A 23617-nucleotide genomic window follows, 5' to 3' on the forward strand; every position below is an offset into this window, starting at 1 on the left:
CAAAACATTTACGATGCTGTTCTATTCACTCCCTCTTATTTTCGTTTTAAGATAATTACATTTAAATTAATCTTTTGGACTTCTGTTTAAAACAATCTTTTAAAGAGGAAACGATTAAATTATTCCGTAATGCAAATTGTGTTTGAAATCTAGAATTGATGAATAATTAATTAAATTTGGAGGTTAAACAAAAAGTAACAGCCAAGAGGGATGTTCATGCCAACAATCATTGTTTGAAAATGGAGGAAAGGGCACATGTGTTAGGAGACTGCAGCAACCTTTTTCAATTGGATATATGGAAAAAAGGAAGTTATTGATAAACTGCTTGTTATTTTATTTCAATTTAGGTTTACACTTGAGATGAATGAAAGGAAATGTCATGACAAAGTAGAAATCATATTTAAATTAAACTTAAAACTGTGAGTTGAGTAACCATGAACTCTGCTAGAGGAGCAAAATCCCCTTCAAATCATGATCTCAATATATTTTTGGATAGACAGATTCAAAATAAATTGCTGGAAATTGATGATCAGTTGTGGCTGACTGATTACATGGTTGAATCAAAAGGAAACACTGAATTAAAAGTGCCAAAAACTATTAAAGTGACAAGGAATGAGGATGTGACAGGATGGTTTAGCAGTTCAAAATGTGTTCTACGCAAACTGGAAAAGGAGAAGCCAACTCCACAACCTATTACTTACTCATGGAGAGAACAAACACGATTAAAAAACTTGATTCAAAATAGTTTCGTGTTCAAACATTATCCTTACCATCAGTCATATATTGAACAATATAGGGAAGAAAATTCTCAGTTAAGTGGAATTAAAACAGTAGCCCAAAAAGAATCCAATGAACCCCGGAAAATAGCAGTTCAAAATACTGCAACAATAACAAGTGCACAAAACAATACCACTGCATCAGGAAATATTTATTCACAGAATTCTGGTCAGAATATATGCAACCATTGCAATCAACCATATACTGTTTCAACATCACAGCCTCTCATTACTGCAGCCTTTAGTTACACACGTAGAGAAACTACCTCCCTCTCAAATGGTGCTTGTAAATGTTCTCAATCTAATTCTAACCCCATTCCTCATTCATCAAGTTCTCATACTTGCACTAAACACAATCATCACCAACACAAAGATGTGGCTAGTTTAGCCTATAAGTATAAACTTTCCAAGGAAGCATTGATGCACAATATTGCATGGAAATCAGAATCCGACAATTCAAGTGAGCATGAAAGAGATTCATTTAAAACACCAAGAGTAGCATCTGGAAAAAGATCAGCTGGAAAAGCACCTACCAAAGTCACTGTGCCATCTCTACCAAATGGTCACAATAAAAACATTCAAACAGTTACTGTGTAAGTATATAAATACATTGAATCATTTTAGTAAAAATAGACAGATTGTACATTGTAAGTCCTTCATGGGTAGTAAAAGTTGTTAAAAACCACCCTCATTAATCAGAAAACTGTTGGTAGTAAATTGCCAAGTCTGTACAAAACTGTTTAAGTTCGCCATGATATTATAGCTACGTGTACTGGGCCACTGACCCCAATACAAGTTTTTTTCCACAAAAATTCTTTATACAATGTAATTTTACAGGTTGTTGCTAGATAACATGTATTAAGGAATTTGTTTCTGGTCCTCTACATTTTAACTCCCCTGTCAAATTCAAAATGACAAAAATTAAAGGCTTGTTACATGCATATTAATTGTGAAAACTTCAGCTATAATCATACATTTAAAATTTAACATTAATTTACCTCAAATATTCAGTTACAAATGAATGTCATGAACGTACATGTACATTGTATGTCTTTGAGAAAAAAATCAAAAATCAAATGACATTCGGTTTTTAGATACAAATTGTATTTAAGACATTCATGTACACATACATATATTTTGTGTATTGAACATGTTGAAAATGATGTGTTTGTCACTTTTACTTTACATGTTTTTTTTAAATTCTGAATTGATGTTTGAAGGACTTGTTGGACATTTTCTACATACATTTGTACATGTACACATATAACTGTATCAAAAACCAGCCAAGGTACAAATGTACATTGTAATATTGTATTACAAAATGTATGTATATGACTATGAGAAAATATAAATTAGTTTTTGAACAACTATTGATTTAAAAAATGATCATTTGGTTATTGCCTTTCATGTTTTTATTATACATTTGTATCATTGAGCAGTTTAACATATATTCTTAAGGAAGTATTCAGATAAAACTTTTTCACATAGATTTCGATCAGAACTATTTAACAATTGGTAAAAGAAGTGTATTGGAAAAACTTTAGATTGTCATTCAATTCTGAAAATCTACAATTTGAATTTTGAAAGCCTTTACAATTTTTACTTTCACCTTTAAAGATTCTCAAATTTCTAAAATAGCATGCATACAATAAACGAAAGGTAAACATGTTAAAGAAAATTGACAAGTTTATCCATTTAAAAAGTAAAATTTGATGTGGATATCTGATAAAAAGCAAGAATGACCCACTGTCAGATGTCATTGTTAACAATTACAGAATAGGTTGACTTGCTTTTTCAATATATGGTTAATTTGATGCCCCTGAAAAATCTTACAAAGCATTTACATACATTAAAAGTCCTTTATTTAAAATATTCTTGTACAGAATTATATAAAGTTTAAAAAATAAAGATTTACATCTGTATATACATGTATGCATATTAAAGTTCAGATCCCCAATTATATATAATTTGCCTGTTATCATTCATAGAACAGTATAATTTTACTCCACTATATACTGTATATGTAATATACATGTACATTAATGTACATGATAAATGTAAAAATAAATGTGTATACATGTACATGTATATATATATATTTAAAATCAGAGCAATTACAGACTGTTTTCTGAGAAAGAAAAAAAAAGCTAGGAATAACTACATTGTCCTGATTGTATTCTATTTTTACAAAAATATAGATACAGGTGATTTATTAATATTTGTTTTAAAAATAGTTTGTTAAAAGAATGGAACATTTGTTGTTATTTCCTTTGCAAAGATGTAATTATGAAATGAAAATTTTCCAAAAGCTTCATACAAAATGAAGATAATAATTGAAAAATAGTATTATTCAAAATAAGGGCATGGTTGTTTTTAATCCAGATTATTATGATTCACTGTACATATATACATGATATATACATATATATATATGCCCTATAAATCATACATTGTAATAAAGCATTATGTTCAGTAAATGACAAGCATTTAAATAATTTTCACCTTGATCTATTTTTGATTTGACAGTTCGAGTCCATTTTTCATCTATTTAATCAAATTCTCACACAAAAGAATCAATAAGCAAATAAGAGGATTAAAAGCTTACTTCAGAATGCTTACAGTTGTGGGAGAATAAGAGTAGTTGAAAACTTTTTGTGACATTCTAAGTGCACTTATAAAAACCCTTACGTTTACATGTAACACCAGGGAGAAACCTTTCAATTGATAAATATATATATTTTAAATTTATTCAAAGAGACTCTTCAGGTGCAAATAATGTTTTGATTAATTTATTACATTTAAAAAGCTAGAGATATATAAATGATAAAAATTATAAATCACATACATATAATTACATACATCCTACATATAATTACATACATGACATACATAGATGTATGTAGAACTAAAAATTATCATGATTATAGAGCAAACATAAAAGTCTTAACTCTGTATACTTTTCAACATTAACATGAACATTTGCAAGTCATGACAGCACATATTAAAAGTAAAAGTACTAGCATTGACTAGCATTCCATGCATGCATTTGTACTTACATGTATTCATACAGAATATTTACATGTAGTCTGGTAAATTGAAATAAGATATAGACAAACAGTAGATCTACAATTGAACATGTACAAATATGTAAGTTAATATTTAGAATAGGACAATGATTGATGTCCTTCTATGTTTGTTGCAATTATTAGATTTGCAAATTAAATGCCTAAGAAAAAAGTGAAAATGCATCAGACAATTTCTTCCTAAATTGTTATGATACAATGAAGGATGCATATATTTTTTGGGAACCCAAACATTGAAATGAAAACTTAACTAGAATCAGTATAAAGTGTTAAACATTGGTATAAATTCATTTATTTAAAGAGTTATCTCCCATCCATACAGTTAAAGTTTTCAGAAACCAATATAATATTTTGGGTAGATTTTCTTCAGTATGTAAAGGAGACAGAAATCGTTGTGTGACATGGTAAACAAATTGGGTAGCATTTACAGCCTATTGCATTGGTTGTGTAGGCAAAGGTTTTATCTTTGGTTAGCTTGCTTGCTAGCTGAACCGTGAAGTCATTATTAGGTATGGTATTTTACCCTCCTTTCCTTGACAACAGAACCATTTGAAAATCAACCTTGAAAAAAGGACATAGATTTCAGTCTCATGATGTCACAAGACACATATTTCAGACTTGTCGCTATAGACTATAATCCGAATTACTTTACGGTGTGTGATATTGAAAATGCCATACAATATTCTTTAAAGGGGCCTTGGTGGCCGAGTGGTCTAATAGTTATACTGTAATCACTAGCCAGTCAACACTGAAGTTGTGAGTTTGAACCCTGTTGGTGAAGATGCCTCAACTCAAATCTTAAATGACTAGGATTGTCAGTTTTCCTATCTAAGGTCGTGGTTTTCTGCGGGCACTCCGGCCAATTTCCACCAATAAAAACTGGCCACCACAAAAATAAGGTGATTTGGTGCTAATGCCTGCCATGATCTCTCAGTAGCGCGAGTTTTGAATCTGGGTGAGGGAAGACCAATAAAATTGCAAAAGCAAATTTACAGATCTAACATTGTTGGGCTGATGTTTAGACGAACTATTTATGCCATACTAAGTATTTTCTAATGACCCTCACTGCATAGAACAATTTCATTTCACCTTATTAAATTATGTGACTAACAGATAGATAAATTAAATGTTTGTTAGCATTCGCAGCAATTGAATTTTTGTGAAATAATCTAAATCAATTAAATGGCAGACTAAAATACCATTTAAATTCTTCTGTTTAACATTGTTTGAGGGCAAACATAATATTAAACTCTATTAACTTTGATCTTAAAAAGATACCAGCGACTGGTATAAATGTATAATATTTAAGGCCTCCTGAAACTCGACCAATGGTGTTGATTCATGTATGCTTATCTCAGATCAAAAACGGCATTTAATTTACCAAAGAGATTTCAGTTTATTTGAATTGTCACTGAGATAACCTGATTTCAAATGTTCTCGGAAGGTCATACATGTCAAGCCCTTTACATTTAATCTGTTGTGTAAAAAAGTTGTTCTGCTGATAGTTGATACAAGTCCATGATCGATCATGTCAGTACCAGTCTGAAGTGACAAGGTGTTCCAATTCGATAGTTTGTGGACTTTTCTATTTACTTGTGAAATTGAATTATTAAGACTGTATTCAGTCCATTAAATAAATGTATGTGAAATTGATAAGAAATTTAGTGTAAATATTATTTAAAATATAGATTATAATCCTCTTCAAGAATTATTTACAGTGCATATGAAATATAAATTTTCATTATGACAAATCAATAGGTATATTGAAATTGAATGAAATAAAAGGGATATATACATTTTGTATGTAAATAAAATATTATTTCTATACATTTGGTAACATTAATCCTTTTGAATAAGTTAATGTTATGTTTCCTTTCTCTGAATATATTTTATTTTGAAATTACATTGCATTCTACATGTGTTCTGTTTGTTTGACAAATGTAATTGAAATATTTATTGAATAATAAAAGTTTATGATTTATAGAATTTCATAACACTAATATAAATGGACATAACATTAAAACCCCTTATCGCAATTTAGTCCAATAAAAAAAAAAGTTACTTAAGACAACTAAGAAAAAGTTTTAGTATTATAAATCAAATGAAAGAGATAAAATTGAGAATAGAAGTGGGGAATGTGTCAAAGAGACAACAACCTGACCAAAGAGCAAAACAAAAGAGCATTTATATCATTGTAGGGGCAGATAACACAAAAATCTGAACAACATGCATTTATTTCTTGGTCTATTATCGCTAAACCTGTTAATTGCAGCTTTAAACATGTTGAATGGCATTTTCCCTGTTCTTAATTAACACAATATTAATAGACAGAGACAAAGGAGTAGGTCCAGTAATTATATAAGACCCCTTTTTGGTCCCAACATATAGCAGTTTTCAAAATTGTTTAAATGTAAACTGTTACTGTTAGTTATTTATTGGAAAGTAGAATGCTTCTGTTATATAAATATGGGCTGGTTTTGACAATACAATACACATATATTGGGCACTAGCATCATTAAGTCATGCTTAATTACTGAAATCTTCACAATTTTATCATTTTAGTTAAATTTAAGATGGTTTCCATCTTAAATAAAAGAGGCCACATTTGTGTTCATTCTTAATATTGAAATGTAAGTTGATGATAATACACATCATACATACATGTATAAAGGTTGAGGATGAACTTTCATTTTTGACAAAAACATTTTTTTGGAATATTTGATAGATTTTTCCTATTTAAGCTTGAATCAGAGCGTTTTTAATGACTAAATTAGTAAAAATCTTTCACATTAATTAATTGAATCAACTGAAATAGACACTGAAGTTTTAAAAAAGTGTCCAAAATCTTTCGTCAGATGAACCTGAAATTTAAGGCCAAACTCAGCCCTTACCTGACGTAACTCCTTTAAAGATGGCTAAATTCCTGTACAAATGTTTACCACTAAATCAAACTTAAAAGTTTTAAAGATATATGTGGTCTTCGGCTGTTGTCTGCTCTTTGGTCTCTTTGACATTCCCCATTTCCATTCTCAAGTTTATATCAGGTTTTTTTATAAATATTTTCAGTATAAATGCATAACTTAATTAGCAAGTCGTGATATATACATGTATTTAGAACTATGTAAAAAAGCCTATGTTCCTCCAACAATTTTTTATATTTTACCTAAGTGAATTAACTATGTACACTATATTTGGAATTTCTATTAAAAAAAACCAACATACATGTTTCTCAGATCTTTAATTGGAATGTTGTCTCTTTGACACATTCCCCATTTCCTTTCTCAAGTTTAGTTAATTCAAATAAAGGCCTTATTCATTACAACAAAAATTCTTTAGTTAAATGTTAATTTCAAAATTTTTTATTTTTTTTTTTTTTTTAAGAAAATATGTAAATATTGTTTAATGGTAAATCAAGACTATATGCAAATCACCATTTTTAATCTGATTAGAATTTTTACCTCCAGCTCTTGGCGACTTCCACGGTAAGTTGTAATTGGCGAAGGAAGAAACTCTTTAACTTCTTAATTCTTACATTTAATGTTCTACTATGTATAGCTTGTAGTATATAAACCACAGCATGTTTCATAGCTTTTTCTCTCACCGATGTGTAAACAAGAATCCTGAGATTTATTTAGCATTGTATATATGGTGGTAGTGTCACATGATTGTCACTTGTTTGTGTATTGAGTAATGGGTATTTAATTCATACAGTTTGATGAGTAGAAGTTGATGTTTATATGTTATAATCAATCATATCATAATTTTAAAAGAATCAATTAAATTGGCATATATATATATATATTTTATTTTAAATCTGGGCAATAATGAATTGAATTGTGAGCCCAAATTTATGCAAGCTGTCACCTGTAGGTCTTTTTATGTAATCTCTTTCTGCTTGGTAGTAATTTTATCCCCCTTTTTGTTCTTCAATTCGTGACTAAATTTTCTCACTTTTCTCTACTTTTGCTGTTGTGGTGGCATTAAGAAATGCATGCATGTGCATGTGAGAAACAGCTGCAAATCATTCATTTTGTTTTAAAAACGTCCAATATGTCTTCTTTCCACTAAATACATTAAACCTATCTACTTACTATAAAACATAACACAAACTTGTGCTTGTTGACTTGGGTGAGTATACTGCATAGAATTAAAAACACATACATTTTAATTATTGAAGCATCAGAAAGCCTCATGTTTTACAGATATCTTCTGTTTGTCAGGCATGTCATTCAGCAATGAAGGAATATATATATCCCTTTTCTCTGTATGATTTTGGATTATTTTTTGTATCTGGTTTATATTTAATAGTTTTAGATTTTTTATGTCTAATTTATGTTTAGAATGAATCTTCAAAAGAGGTATAGTTTGTTTAGATTTCTGTTCAGTAGTTTGTGACTGTTTTGTTATGAACATTGTTTGTCAGTAGGGCTAACACAAAGTTAATACTATCAACAATAATAACTTAATCTGATCAGACTAATAACCAAAAGAATTAGATATAATAATTTGCAATACGACTTAGTTTCATTGTCTAAGTGTCTTTTAAATGTTTTGTTGTTTAGCGCTTAAACTTTTTACAATAATATATAGCATAAATACTGTACTAAAATGTTTCAAGAAATTCACAAAATTTGTCATGGTGTAACTAAAAAAAAAGCTCATGATTTGACTTTTAATCTGTTTTATAATGTTCAAGAAATCTCTTAATGTAACTAGTTAAATGGTGTAGTTCACAAAATCTTTCATAGTGTAGCTCTCAGAATGTTTTATGGTGAAAATAACTAAATATTTCATGTTGTAGCTCATAAAATATTTCATGGTGTAACTCATAAATGTTTCATTGTGTAACTCAAAATATTTCATGGTGTAACTCAATATGTTTCATGACTTATCTAAAAAAAAATGTTTCATTATATATAGATATATGGTTCATTGTGTGACTCATAAATTTTTCTTTGTGTAACCCATAAAATGTTTCAAGGTGTAATTCATTAAATGTTTCATGGTGTAACCTGTAAAATGTTTCATGGTGTAACTCATAAAATGTTTCATGGTGTAACTCATAAAATGTTTCATGGTGTAACTCATAAAATGTTTCATGGTGTAACACATAAAATGTTTCAAGGTGTAACTCATAAAATGGTTCATGGTGAAACTCATAAAATATTTCCTGGTGTAACTCATAAAATGTTTCATGGTGTAAATCATAAAATGTTTCATGGTGTAAATCTTTAATTGTTTTATGGTGTAACTCATATAATGTTACATGGTGTAAATCTTTAAATGTTTCATGGTGTAACTCATATAATGTTACATGGTGTAACTCATATAATGTTACATGGTGTAACTTATAAAATGTTTCATTGTGTAACTCATTAAATGTTTCATGGTGTAAATCATTAAATGTTTCATGGCGTAATTCATTAATTGTTTCATGGTGTAACTCATTAAATGTTTCATTGTGTAACTCATTAAATGTTACATGGTGTAAGTCATTACATGTTTCATGGTGTAACTCATATAATGTTACATGGTGTAAATCATTAAATGTTTCGTGGTGTAACTCATTTAATGTTTCATGGTGTAACTCATTTAATGTTATATGGTGTAATTCATTAAATGTTTTATGGTGTAACTCATTAAATGTTTCATTGTGTAACTCATTAAATGTTTCATGGTGTAAATCATTAAATGTTTCGTGGTGTAACTCATTTAATGTTTCATGGTGTAACTCATTTAATGTTATATGGTGTAATTCATTAAATGTTTTATGGTGTAACTCATTAAATGTTTCATTGTGTAACTCATTAAATGTTTCATGGTGTAACTCATTAAATGTTTCATGGTGTAACTCACAAAATATTTCATGGTGTAACTTATAAAATATTTCATGGTGTAACTTATAAAATATTTCATGGTGTAACTTATAAAATGTTTCATGGTGTAACTTATAAAATATTTCATGGTGTAACTTATAAAATGTTTCATGGTGTAACTTATAAAATGTTTCATGGTGTAACTCATTAAATGTTTCATGGTGTAACTCATAAAATGTTTGATTGTGTAACTCATTAAATGTTTTCCAACACTCAGGTGAAAAATTATGATAGCAACTTTCCTTGCATTACGTAAACATGTTGCGCCTGTTTTTTGCTCAACAAATGCTTCTATTCTTTCAATATTCATAAGGTTTAAAGCATCACATTGAAAAGCAATGCTCATATGCTGTTTTGTATAACATGCTGAATTTTATTTTTGAATTTGGTTACTTTGTTTGACGTTACTTTATCAAAGTTGTTCTCTTTGCATCGCTAATAACCTAGATATGCTTGAATATTAAAAATTAATATTAAACAGACAAAAGTAAATGATATTGACCTATTTGTATTGGTCACTGGTTACAGTTCATTTTAGTTCATCCACATAATACAAGATATCAGTGAATCAATGAATTTTATAAGTTACAACCAGGGATGATTAAGTCAATATATTTGCTGAGTCCTTATGATGAATATATATTTTTTTCATGCACAAATTGTATCATGCGCTTAATTAAAAGACATAAATTATCTTATCAAAAGATTTTTTTCTCAGGCTCAAAATTAACCTTTATTATGTTTCCTTTGATAAAACAGGTTGCTATGCATTGGACAGAAATATTCAATGTTATTAAAGTTAATGTAGCTTTTTATCAAAGAAAGCACAGTCACTTGAATTTCTATCCATAAATGATAAAAAAAATAATAATACCATATAGGGCCCTATACTGCGCATGAATACATGTATAATTTTTTGTTCTTTATCCCCTGCATAGTTTCAATGGTGTTAAGGTTTACTCTTGTCCATCTATATATTTCCAAATTGGTTCAGTTTTTAAATGAATTTGAGTGATTGCAAAGAATGTTACTATAATATCTGGAGTCCTACAATAAATGTAAATGTCAGGATCATCAAATATTCCAAGAAGCTACATCCAAACAAAATAGTTCTTGCCAGTAATATTATTTCGATCTCAAACTTTTTTTTTTTTTCAACCAAAGTTGATTAATTTTAAGAACAAAATTCAAATTTCAAATACCCAAGTATTGTAATTATATTTTAAAAGATGTTATTAAATTTTACATGGGATGCAATTTAAATAAGGACCAAATCAATACCATTTTATTGGTAAAAGTTGCAAATACAGATTTCATGATGTTCTCTTAGTAACATTAATGTGGGACTGGAATCAAATTCGTTGACGTTTAATATGAAGTAATTATATATTTTTGATGAAAATATAATTTCATTTAATGATAATGTCAATGCATTACAATATAACTGATTATTTTCAGGCTTCAAAGTACAATAATGTTACCAATTAAACATGGTTTACTTCCTCTGTAAAACAAGAATACAATCTTAAAACAATTTTCTCCATATTTAATTAAACATAGATTTTACAAGATCTGTTATTCACGACCTTCCACAATCAATTATTTATGTAAATGTTCATGGATAAAATATTTCTCACTGATAAAATCACCAATTACATTGATTCTAAATAGAAAAAAAAGTTCTTCCGATTTTGTATAAAGTATCTCTTGACCCTTGCTTTCTATTTTTCATCACCAAATATCTCGGTCAGGTAAGTGATGATAGAAAATCAATTTCACTGATGCACTTATAATCCTTCAAAATATTGCAATTTTAATTTTAATTGTAAATAATAAAAGTAATGAAAGAAATATTATTTTTACAGTTGAAGTTTGACGTCATTCATTGTTGATTCAATTAATTATGAGTAATCTGCATAAATTGGAGGCTTTTAAATGCCATAAGAGCATCTATAGAATTTTCCTATTTATGGAAGTTACACAAACTGAAAAAAACTGAAAAAAATAACCTGAAAGGATGATTAATGCATAAACCAAATATTTCTTTTTGATACCATGTTTGAAATATTGTATAGGACAAACCTTTAATAGCTGAAAGTGATAATTTGGGAACCTGCAGGTGATTTTTAAAAACATATTTTCAAAGATTAAAGCTAATTTATTTTAAATGATTTCGAACTTTACATACTAGCTTCTTACTCACATGAAAATTGGTCCTACACCAAGCTATTCAAGAAAAGCATTCCTACTATTACAATTTTACATAAATTTTCTTGCAGCAAAAACTTAGATTAGCTTTACAAAATGTCCTACTTTCAATGAATTATTTTCTTGAATGATGGCATGGTGACATTTGAAAAAATGTCGCCAAAAGATTAGGGTATATATGCTGTTAATTTACACCAGAATATTTTCAGATACCTTTTTGTGTTAAAGCCATTTTCAGTTATCTTTTTGTAGAAATTAGTTATTCTAGATTTCTTAAATTGTTTTTGTATTCATATAAGAGAAGGTCTGTGTTTGACCAGTATTCACTACACTTTATACTAACGTTGTTTTTTTTAGTCCCGAAAATAAATTGCTTGCTCAGCAGATATCAGTTGGTTTACAGTATATCATGCTTAAGCTAACAGCAGAAGATATATATTTGTATAAGATTAATTGCCATGAACTCTGCTTAATGTATATATGCATTTTATTCTAAAGAAACTTAAATGCTATTAATTATTAAGAAAATATCTTCTATATTTTTCAGCCAACAGATTTCTCAGGGAAAGCCTAGTGGTGATGGTCTTTCTGTAGCTACAACCCAACAGAATTTACGTGCTTTAGATGCTCTCAGCTGTGTTGCAGCAGAAAAACAGGTCTGTAAAATACTGGTTTCCTGTTGATATTTAAGTATGAGGACAGGTTGATCAGATGATCTGTTATGTTGTGTTTGATCAGCTTTGTTTGTAAGGACTGGCAATGTTGATATTATTTTATGTGTTAATGTTATACCTAAGCTATAATTTTTAGCTTTATTTGCTAGAAGTTTGCAAGTGATTTATAAGCTTTTCTGGTTGTTTTTTTATATCCAAAAGGGTGGTTTGAGCTTTAGCTATTATTTGTCCATCCTTTATCTATTGTAGCTGTTTTTCATCATCATCAGTCTTTTCTCCTTTAAAACCATGCCAGACCAATGGTAACTGAACAGATGTTTGGTTCGAATCATAAGGTTACTTTTACTTGTAATATAATGATGACTATGGAACTAAAGCAAATTAAATAGGCTGTTTTCTGATCAAAATTTCAGTAAATCTTGGGTATATAGGTTTTAAGATGATTCATTGTAAATAATATTGTTATTAACTTTAAAGTTTCAAATGTTATGCTACTTAAATATGTAATTAAAAAATTGTGAGGATCATTTTAGAATATGATAAACGATCTTCTTGCCCCAGTCATATATACCTTTACTTAAAAGAATTAAAGGGGGATACAAACAAAGCAGAATTAACAAAAAGCTTGTGGAATGATAATTACAAAGATTGTGTATTGTTAAGGTAGCACAATACAAAGATTTTTTCACCCCCAATCAGACAACTTTAAACTGATGTAATTCATTTCATCCTTCTTTATATTTTATAAATGAGGTACCAAAAGAAAGAATAAAGATTAATCTTTCAAATTGTGATAATTTCATTATGACATAATTATTACATAAATAAGTATTATGTAATTAGTTGCTATATTGTGATGTCCACACTTGAATGAATTTAACGTCTTTGTTCTTCATAGCATCCCAAAATATTTTATAGATTCTTGTACAACACAGCTGGACCTCCAAAACCTCCAAAACCGTGTCTCAGATTTCCAAAAACATCAATAGAACAAATGTTATACCCAATTGAATTTAGTGGTCTCTTATGAATTGATGTTTCAAACTTCATTGAAGATTTATGAGAGAATGAAATACAATAAGAAAAATCTGAGACTCTGTTTTGGAGGTCAAACTGTGTTGTGCAAGAATCTATAAAATATTTTGGGATGCTATGAATAACAAAGAAGCTAAATTCATTATGTGATAATTATGTAATAATGAAATTATCACAATTTGAAAGATTAATCCTTCTTCTTTCTTTTGATACCTCATTTATAAAATTTAAAGAAAGATGAGTGGAATTACATCAGTTTAAAGATTTCTGATTGGGGATGAAAAATCTTTGTATTGTGCTACCTTAAATAGTTGTAAGACTATACTATCATTTACTATATACAAGATTGCTAACATGAATGTAGAAATATTTAATATTTATATTTCTTAACCAGAAATATACAGCAGAATTGACTAAATTTTTCCACTCCATGTTATAAGGTAAAATATTTGTATAGAATTTTAAGGGATCTTTCACGCTATTTTGTTAATAGTCAAATTTAGAAATGGTGAAGTATGTTATAATTGTAGCGGTGGATGTTAGACAAATTAGATCAGCATAGGAATCAGGGTTCCAAAGTCTGTAGAATATACAGAAACACAATGATTTAGGTAAAATTGTAACTGGAGAAAGTTTATATATAAATAAATCTTCAAAAGTAGACACAACCTTTATGGAAATACATAACAAGGTTCAGACCTATCCACTGACCTGTTAGATGTTAACCATGTCTCTGTAAGGTATGGGAACATACCAATCTTCCTGTATCCGGTTTTAAGTTTTGGTTTAATAGTAGTTTATCATAAAGTTGTGTTCACCTAAACTTAGTACAAACATTTTTTTTATGTGAACCATTTTTGTCGAGCCTGCGACTTTTCTCGCAGAAAGCTCGACATAGGGATAGTGATCCGGCGGCGACAGCGTTAGCTAACTTCTTAAAAGCTTTGTATTTTAGAAGGTGGAAGACCTGGATGCTTCATACTTTGTATATAGATGCCTCATGTTACGAAGTTTCCGTCAGTCACATGTCCAATGTCCTTGACCTCATTTTCATGGTTCAGTGACTACTTGAAAAAAAAGTTAAGATTTTTTGTAACGTTAAATTCTCTCTTATTATAAGTAATAGGATATCTATATTTGGTATGTGCGTACCTTGCAAGATCCTCATGACTGTCAGACAGTTTTCACTTGACCTTGACCTTATTTCATGGATCAGTGAACAAGGTTAAGTTTTTGGTGGTCAAGTCCATATCTCAGATACTATAAGCAATAGGTCTTGTATATTTGGTGTATGGAAGGACTGTTAGGTATACATGTCCAATTGGCAAGTGTCATATGACCTTAAACCTCATTTTCATGGTTCAGTGGTTATAGTTAAGTGTTTGTGTTTTGTCTATTTTACTTATACTGTATGCAATAAGTTTACTATATTTAGTGTATGGAATGATTGTAAGGTGTATATGTCTAGCATGCAGGTGTGATCTGACCTTGACCTCATTTTCATGGTTCATTGGTCAAAGTTTAGTTTTCTTGGTTAATGTTACGTTTATGTGACAGTTGTAATAATAATATATTTAGGACTATCAACATACTATCAATGATTAGTAAAGAAGGCGAGACATTTCAGCGTGTGCACTCTTGTTAAGATATATACCAAATAAAGAGTTTGACAAGGATTTCACTGCTCACTAAACTTTTGATATATATATATATATATATAAATATATGTGTGTCATTTGCAGATATTGTCCTGTAAAATTGACAAAATTATTGTCAATTTAACCTTGTTTGTATAGAATTCAATCTACAAAATACATGCATATGTTGCACATATCTCATAGGTTAAAAGGTAAAAAAGCAAACATCCATGTAAATTTATTTTTTTCATTTTTCGAAGTCGAAAGAGTAAATGGAAATTATAAAAATATAGTTTCAAGCACTACAAATTTTAGCTTTAAAAAGTTACATTTTATGTTAAATGCACATGATGAAGCATTCACAGTACATCATCACACACATCGTAACTGTTTGTAAATGAAATCTACCTTTTCACATTATCACTATTGATGAGCATGCTCACTGTTACTTTATCAGCGTAAGACACGTCCATACAGCACAGTACAAGTACGAGCACTCGGTCATATTCTGATGGACACGATCAAGGGAGTGGGTATAAAACCACCAGACTCTAGACTCATGTACACTGCTATGGATTTTTCACGATCCAAAAGTGAAGTATGTTTTGAGGATTTTTATCTCACCTCTAGTACTAGTCTTCCCATAGTGCACTTTGTTTTGGATGGAGCTTTATACTAGTCTTCTCACACATAGTATAACATTTTTTTAATGTAGACATTTTTTAATAGTATAATATTTAAAATTTAGACTTTTTGTTATCTTATTTTATAACATATTTTCTGCATGATATAAATGCACACTATTATTCATGAATAATTGAAAGTGTAAAGGGAGAAATGATTTGTATGTGGGAAATTATGAAACAGTTGATTTTTGCTCTTACAATGAACACTAACCAACCATCTCCTATTACCAACCCTCATTGGTAGTCAAGGTTGTTAACCACTCCCAGCTCCCCTTTAGTAGTTTCCTATTTCTACCAACCAACCAATTTTGATTTACACCTTCTGTGCATGTATAGATTATATAAATATTTCCTGGAAAACACATGTACAAAAAATTGTATCCACTTTTCAGTCAATATCAAAATGATAACAATAGCACACAACATTGATATTTTATATATGATGATGTGGATGGTGGATTTACTGAATAGAAAAAAATGGACAAAACATACAAAAAAAATACAGAAAAATGGACCCCAAAAAATAAAGAACAGAGAATAGTATTAGTGAGGTGCTTAAATATAAAGAATAAAGAATAATGGGCAAACATTAATCAACTCATAGATACCAGGGTTGAATTTTTGTATTTATGCCAGACACGATTAAAAATAAAGCATAGAGAAATTTAGAAAAAATACATAAAAAAAATATGGAATTCAGAAATGAAGGCTCCCCATTAGGACTCTCATATTATATGTTATATAAAAAAAATATTAGTACTATCATTTAGTAAATGTTTCGATGAAAATAAAACAGTTCATTCAGGAGAAATATCCATTCTGTAATTTTGTAATCTAAAACTAAACCGCTAACGTGTGCATATTTTAAAATTAATTTTGAAGAAATATAAAACTTGCATGTCTACAGTTTAATAATTTAATATACATCTCCTAACCAACATATTTTCCTTTTCATATGATAGCATACAGCCAACTTTTCTATAAAAATAACCAATTCACCCCTGACATATACATCTTGGCTGGAACTTTGTATTACATCTCTGTAAATCCCATGTAAGACAGCTTATCAACAATATTGATCAATATCAGATTATTAAAATATGATTGTTTATCACATCCATATATAGGAAAAATCTTGAGCTTATATCTCAGACTCATAATTCATATTGGATTTAAAGAGAATGTACTTTCATTTATAAACGCATGCAGTTTATGTCAGACTTGGAATAGAATCAAAAGTGTCCTTTTTCACACTATGATTTGTATGTAGATTATTGATATAAAACTGTGTTCATATATTACTGCTTTTAACTAGTAGAAAATCATACCACTTTAAACTTTCAGAAACATTATAAATGTAACAGAAGACAGATTTAGATAAAAGGCAATTTCAGAATCTGTATGCATTCTGGGTATATATTTTTTTTTAAAACAACAAAACTCTTTGATTACCCACAATCCTTTTGTTTCTAAAACAGTGAATTAACTACTGGTACTGTAAAAGTAATCATTTTATTGATGTCCAGAGGATAACCCTTCAGATATAACATTGTTTGTTACCCAAGTTTACTAACATGTCCTGCAACATGAAAGTAAAATTTGTAGTTCCACAGGTTAAACTGATGTGGGATCCCTCTGTTGTGTTAGTTTATTATGTTTTGTATGTAAAAGACATGGAAACGTTATAGATCTTTTTATTTAGTTCATGACTTTGTAGATGTATAAATATAAACTTGCAAAGATTTGTTGTAAAAATGTGAGTACTTTCAGGACAGACCTTTGCCAACAGTATTGCAGGTACTGTGTTAATTCTCCGTCACACAAACTAATGTTGTTTTAATGAAGAAAAATCAATACTTTACACAATAACATACATACAATATTCAGTATATTTATTGAATTAACAAATTGTGAAAAGATTTCTCATGATGTTGTACATAACAATCACTTAGTTTCACTTGACTTAGATATTCCTGTTTCCCCTAACATTTGGGTGAAAACATGTTGATTCCTCTTTGCAGACAATTTTGAACAGTTTTCCCATAAGATCATTAAACAACTGAAAAAGAAATCAAACACTGTATAGATTACTAAACAGTCTAGTTTCAAAATGGCTGACCCTTGTGGATAAGATTTTAGTTCAAGCCTCTGTATTGATTACTAAACAGTCTAGTTTCAAAATGGCTGACCCTTGTGGATAAGATTTTAGTTCAAGCCTCTGTATAGATTACTAAACAGTCTAGTTTCAAAATGGCTGACCCTTGTGGATAAGATTTTAGTTCAAGCCTCTGTATAGATTACTAAACAGTCTAGTTTCAAAATGGCTGACCCTTATGGATAAGATTTTAGTTCAAGCCTCTGTATAGGTTACTAAACAGTCTAGTTTCAAAATGGCTGACCCTTGTGGATAAGATTTTAGTTCAAGCCTCTGAATAGATTACTAAACCGTCTGATTTCAAAATGGCTGACCCTTGTGGATAAGATTTTAGTTCAAGCCTCTGTATAGATTACTAAACAGTCTGATTTCAAAATGGCTGACCCTTGTGGATAAGATTTTAATTCAAGCCTCTCTAGAGATTGGAAATCTGCATTCACTTATAGAAGACTAAGGAGATGTGGTATGACTACCAGTGAGACACCTATCTACCAGAGAGTCCAAAGAAAGAGTTAGACGATAATAGAAGTAAACAGCAGAACTACAGATTGCTTGCCATATAGCCTTGAATAATGAGGTGGAAACATACTTTATAACAGGTTTTAACACATCCATTATCAATAAAAAAAAAATCTTTAAAAAATCTTATGAAATTTTATTTTAAAAAGTATCCTTTTGCATATGTTTTAAGTCCAGCATTTCTATTTTTCAAGTTAACTAGTAAGACAATGATTAACATCACACAGAGTGGAAATTCCATGCAGATTTGTCCGCACATTTTCACATTTACAAAGCAATCATAATACTATTACATAATATTTGAGTTTCAGATCACCATAAAAACAATAATTGTTTTAAACCCAATACAATTTTCTATACACTGTTTGCCAATTTTATAATTTCAAAACTATTTTGCAAATTTGTACTTTTTATTCAATATATAACAATATTTAGTTCCATAATTATTAGTTCAAAATATAATTATTGATAATTTGTTAACTTTTTTCTATACATGTTTTTCTAATTGTAAATCATAAATGAATTATAGTGCTGGAAGTTTTGAATAGAACAGACCAGACCTTTTTCAGAAATTAGGGAATAGGTTATTTCATGTATTTTATAGATCTATTATTTAATGCATTTACAGAAATTCTGTAAATTCTGAAAAGGCAAATTTAATTGTGCTCTTATATTATCTTTTAAGTATATAATATTGAACAAAACTATATTAAAAAAAAACGAAAAGATAGTTCAAAATACAAAGGGGGCAATCAAAACAAAGACGGACAATATCATGGTTAAAGGAGAGAAATAATGATATCTTCATGTAGATTACATTGTAGATCTAAGATCCATGCAAATTATGTTGAAGATCATGCAGATTACATTGTAAATACAGGAAAAATACATCGAAATGCATGCAAAGTACAATGTTAATACGAACAAATTACATTACGTAGTTTCATGCAAAAAGTAAAATCACAAAAATACTGAACTCAGAGGAAAATCAATTCCGAAAAGTCTATAATCACATGGCAAAATCAAATAACAAAACGCATCAAAAACGAATGGACAAGAACTGTCATATTCCTCACTTGGTACAGCCATTTTCAAATGTAGAACAAATTACACTGTATATATGCACACAAATTACATTGTACAGGTAGATATATGTAAATATGCAAAATAGATTGTAAAAACAAGCACCGAACATTGTAAATACGTGCAAATTTAGTTGATAATACAAGGAAATAATATTGTAAATACAATGTACATGCAAATGACATTGTAAATATATGCAAATTACATTGTAAATATATGCAAATTACATTGTAAATATATGCAAATTACATTGTAAATATATGCAAATGACATTGTAAATATATGCAAATTACATGGTAAATACATGCAAATTACATTGTAGATACATGCAAAATACATTGTAGATACAGGCAAACATTTTGTAGATACATGCAATTTACTTTGAGGATACATGTTGATAATTTCATTATAGATACATGTACACATTTGTTGTGTGTGGGGTTTTAGAGTATTTCTACTGGATACTTATTAATTGTTCAGAATTAATTGGGGTCATTTGTCATTGTATGATTGTTGTACATTCTTTTTATTTGACATTCCATGGAATCCTAAACTTATTGATGTCATAGTTTATAGATATTTCTGATAGCTGTTTTATTTCATGCTTTATTCAGCTGCCAGAAAAGCCAGAGAGCAAAAACGGAAGCTTGGACGGCTCACAAGAACATCTGCCTACTCTAGAAGACAGCGGCTTGATCCTCCCAGAGGACATAGCTGTGATTTCTGATGAGGCTAGTGATGTCATCAGCATCTCAAAGTTATCCACCATTTGTTTAGGAGCTGATATGAAAACAAGAGAAAATGATGGACTTGAGCCTTCCTGTGCTATTCAACTTTTCCCTAACAATGATATAATGATTGAAAATGCAATGAGAGTTCTGAACTCTGGAACTGTGGTTTGGCGGCCATCTGCTTCAGTAACTCCAAGTCAAAAAGAGAAAATTAAAAAGGAGTTTACCTTACATAACCCTTCTCCTACAATAACCCATAAGATACCAGATTTAAAAGATTCCCAGAAAGTCTCTACCAACCTTCACCGATCTCAGTCAGAAGCCAGGATTGATTTTCCAATCATTCGTACAGAATCCAGATCTGGAATGTTAGTGTCCGATATCAATATGTCTAAGCAGGCAAAACTTGGCAAAAATGGACGAACTTCTTCTAGTATGGAAACAAGAGCCCCATTGATTCCCAAGGGGAATGTAATGAAGAATTTAAGGCATAAATATGCTGGATATGTACGCAGTAAAAATTTAAGAAAGACAAAAAGTGAAACAACATTATTTTCCTTACCAAAACCTTCCCCTCCACCGACTGATGGAAGAAGTTGTTCTGTAAAACCATATCCTTCAGAATATACCAACTTCCCTGACAACATGAAAGTTTCTCAAGTTTATACACTTTGGAGCACAGATGGAAATAGATCCACTTTTACATCAAGTGATATGCAGTCTGCTACTGGAACTCGATACCAGGATGAGGATGAAAGAAGACTTCAAAAAGTTGCTCAATATATATTAAATGAGCATCTTGACTCTTCTATAGAAGCCAGAATGAAACAGGAAGTAGCAGTTGCTGATGGGGTAGAGTTTGATGTTCCACACACTTACTTTTCCATAGCATATCATGTTCACAAGAAAAATGATTTTTTCACAAATACCTGTAACATGTACTTTGTATTTAATAAAAGCACCTCAAAAATTTAACTGTCTGTTCACTTAACTTTTCTTTATTTAGTTTTGTTTGAGCCTGATTGTTATTTGTAAATGTTAAAAATGTTCTCTGGAAATATAAACAATTATTAAAAATTCATTTCAGTCCTCCAGCATTTGAAGCTGCTCTTTAGTTTTGTTTAAGCTATGTTGTAAAAATTTAAACCATTTAATCATGGATTCCTTGCAAATTTTCTGTTTGTTAAAACCATTTTAGGTAGATAAAGAGGAAAACTACAATGCCTCACTACTTTCAATTCTGCAAGTGGTAATATGGACACACAAAAAAAAAAACATCAGACCTAAAATCAATTTTGTGCAACATTCTTACATTTTAAGATACCAGTATGAAGATTTAAACAAGACGAGTGAACTATTTTGTATACTTGTCTTAATTCCTATGAAATAAAAACAAATCGATAAATGTGAGGTCATTATATATATTAGAATATGTTACATTTAATTGCATATGTACAAGTGCTAATATATATTTGTTTTTGCTATTAGTTTGTTTTTCACCTAGATTCTCTGTGTGATATTCACTGCCCTACCTGCTTATTGTGTAGTTTCTTTTCTATCACTTTTATTTTATTAGAATAATTTGGTATATATGAGAACTACTGGCCTGTCACAAAATTAGACATGTTAGCAACCAGACTGTAGAACAGTTAGTTCATTAACAATTCCACAATTATACTAGATTGTAAAAGAAGCCCTCTGTCCTTTTCAATAAAAACGAAACAAAAAGTCAGACAGCCAGAGGCGGGCTTCAGCTGGCACCTTAACAATAATCCATATTGGTTGTACAAAGTCCATTTATCTTGGATCTATTTTTTGTTTGTTTTATAGCAATCTTACTTTTAATAAATAATATATCCTGTGTTATTTACAATTTTCAGATTTAATTTTTGCATGGTTCGTTATAATGGTTGAAATAAATGATCATGATGACAAGATTGTTTAATATAACATTTGGATTATACAAGTTTAAATCATAAGTTGCGATTTAGTTTTATAAATTGTGTGTTTAGCTCCATGAGGAATTACAGTAATCTTTTTAAACACACCTAATTGAATAGTTAGTAAAGCAGATAAACTGAATTAAAATGACTTTAAAGGACTTATATATTATAAAATTACTGCCAAATGAAAGGAAATATTTATTCTGTCACAAGATATTATAAAATATTACATTTTTTTTCTAAACAAAATTCTTGTATGGCATAATCAAGAATACAGTCTTAGGTTTCAGATATGTAATTAATTAAACACTGAACTGGAAAGGTGATTTTAAATTTACTAATAATAAATTAAGGAGATAAGGTAATTTAATAATGTACCCTATGATTGTAAATGAGACAAATGTCCACCTGACATGACCTGAGACCAAAGGACATTGATATAAACTAAGTTTACATATATAAATGGTTAATACTGAGATCAATTGATGATTTGGTATGACTATATTTATGTGCATTTCATTTTAGGTTACCTTAAAGTAATAAAAATGTTAAAGTAAACCCAAAGAAAATGGTTCAAACATACTGCATAATTTGTGAAACACTCCTTATATCCATCCTTCTTGTGTTTAATTTATAGTCCAGAAATATCAAAGATAATGAAAAGACACATATATCAATTTTTAAAAACTTTCTTATGATTAACTTTTGCGTGTAGAAATAAATTTTTTTTTCACACAAAAATTATATTTAGTTCAGTTATTTTCGTTCTTTTCTTATAATCTAAAGAAGTGTTAAAATTTTAATTTTAGTCATAATATTTGTTCAGGTTTAAAGTGGATGAAAACTGTCAGCTATTAAATGTGTTTTTTTACATATCAACTGAATTAAAGCTTATACATGTAATACTTATTTTATGCATACTACAGCCAACAGCTTTTATTTTTATTTATATTGAGTTTTACATATAACCATTCTATAGATGTAGTGTTATATTTTTACAGATGTGGTTTGATACAGCGGGCAGGGCATATGTCAGTTTAGCTGCTAGATATGACCCTCTCAAAAAATGACCAGCTGTCTTCTCCAAGGTATAGCTTAAGTAAAATGGGAGATAACTCAACCAAAAAAGGGGAGATAATTGTACCTAAATAAAATGTCCCTCCAATATAAGTGAAATTTCTTAGTTTATTAGTAATTCAACATTTTAGTCT

At 29.4% G+C, this 23617-nt stretch overlaps 1 protein-coding gene across 6 annotated transcripts in view; it reads left to right on the top strand.

Moving 5' to 3' along the window:
* Positions 1-90: 90 nt before the first annotated feature.
* The window catches only part of LOC143063236 (uncharacterized), a 29580-nt gene continuing 6053 nt past the window's right edge, over positions 91-23617 (top strand). The window contains exons 1-7 of one of the 6 annotated variants that reach the window (XM_076235248.1): positions 92-1369; positions 7324-7341; positions 12491-12599; positions 15747-15887; positions 17746-17772; positions 20347-21315; positions 23408-23494. In XM_076235248.1, the coding sequence (XP_076091363.1) occupies positions 435-1369; positions 7324-7341; positions 12491-12599; positions 15747-15887; positions 17746-17772; positions 20347-21315; positions 23408-23476 (2268 nt within the window). In that variant the 5' untranslated portion in view covers positions 92-434 and the 3' untranslated portion in view covers positions 23477-23494. Of the gene's footprint in view, positions 1370-7323; positions 7342-12490; positions 12600-15746; positions 15888-17745; positions 17773-20346; positions 21316-23407; positions 23495-23617 lie in introns of all 6 variants that reach the window. The other 5 variants (XM_076235251.1, XM_076235250.1, XM_076235249.1 and 2 more) reach the window with 5 other exon arrangements.

Source organism: Mytilus galloprovincialis, chromosome 2 (genome assembly GCF_965363235.1).
Source record: "Mytilus galloprovincialis chromosome 2, xbMytGall1.hap1.1, whole genome shotgun sequence".
In the NCBI taxonomy this organism is placed as follows: Eukaryota; Metazoa; Mollusca; class Bivalvia; order Mytilida; family Mytilidae; genus Mytilus; species Mytilus galloprovincialis.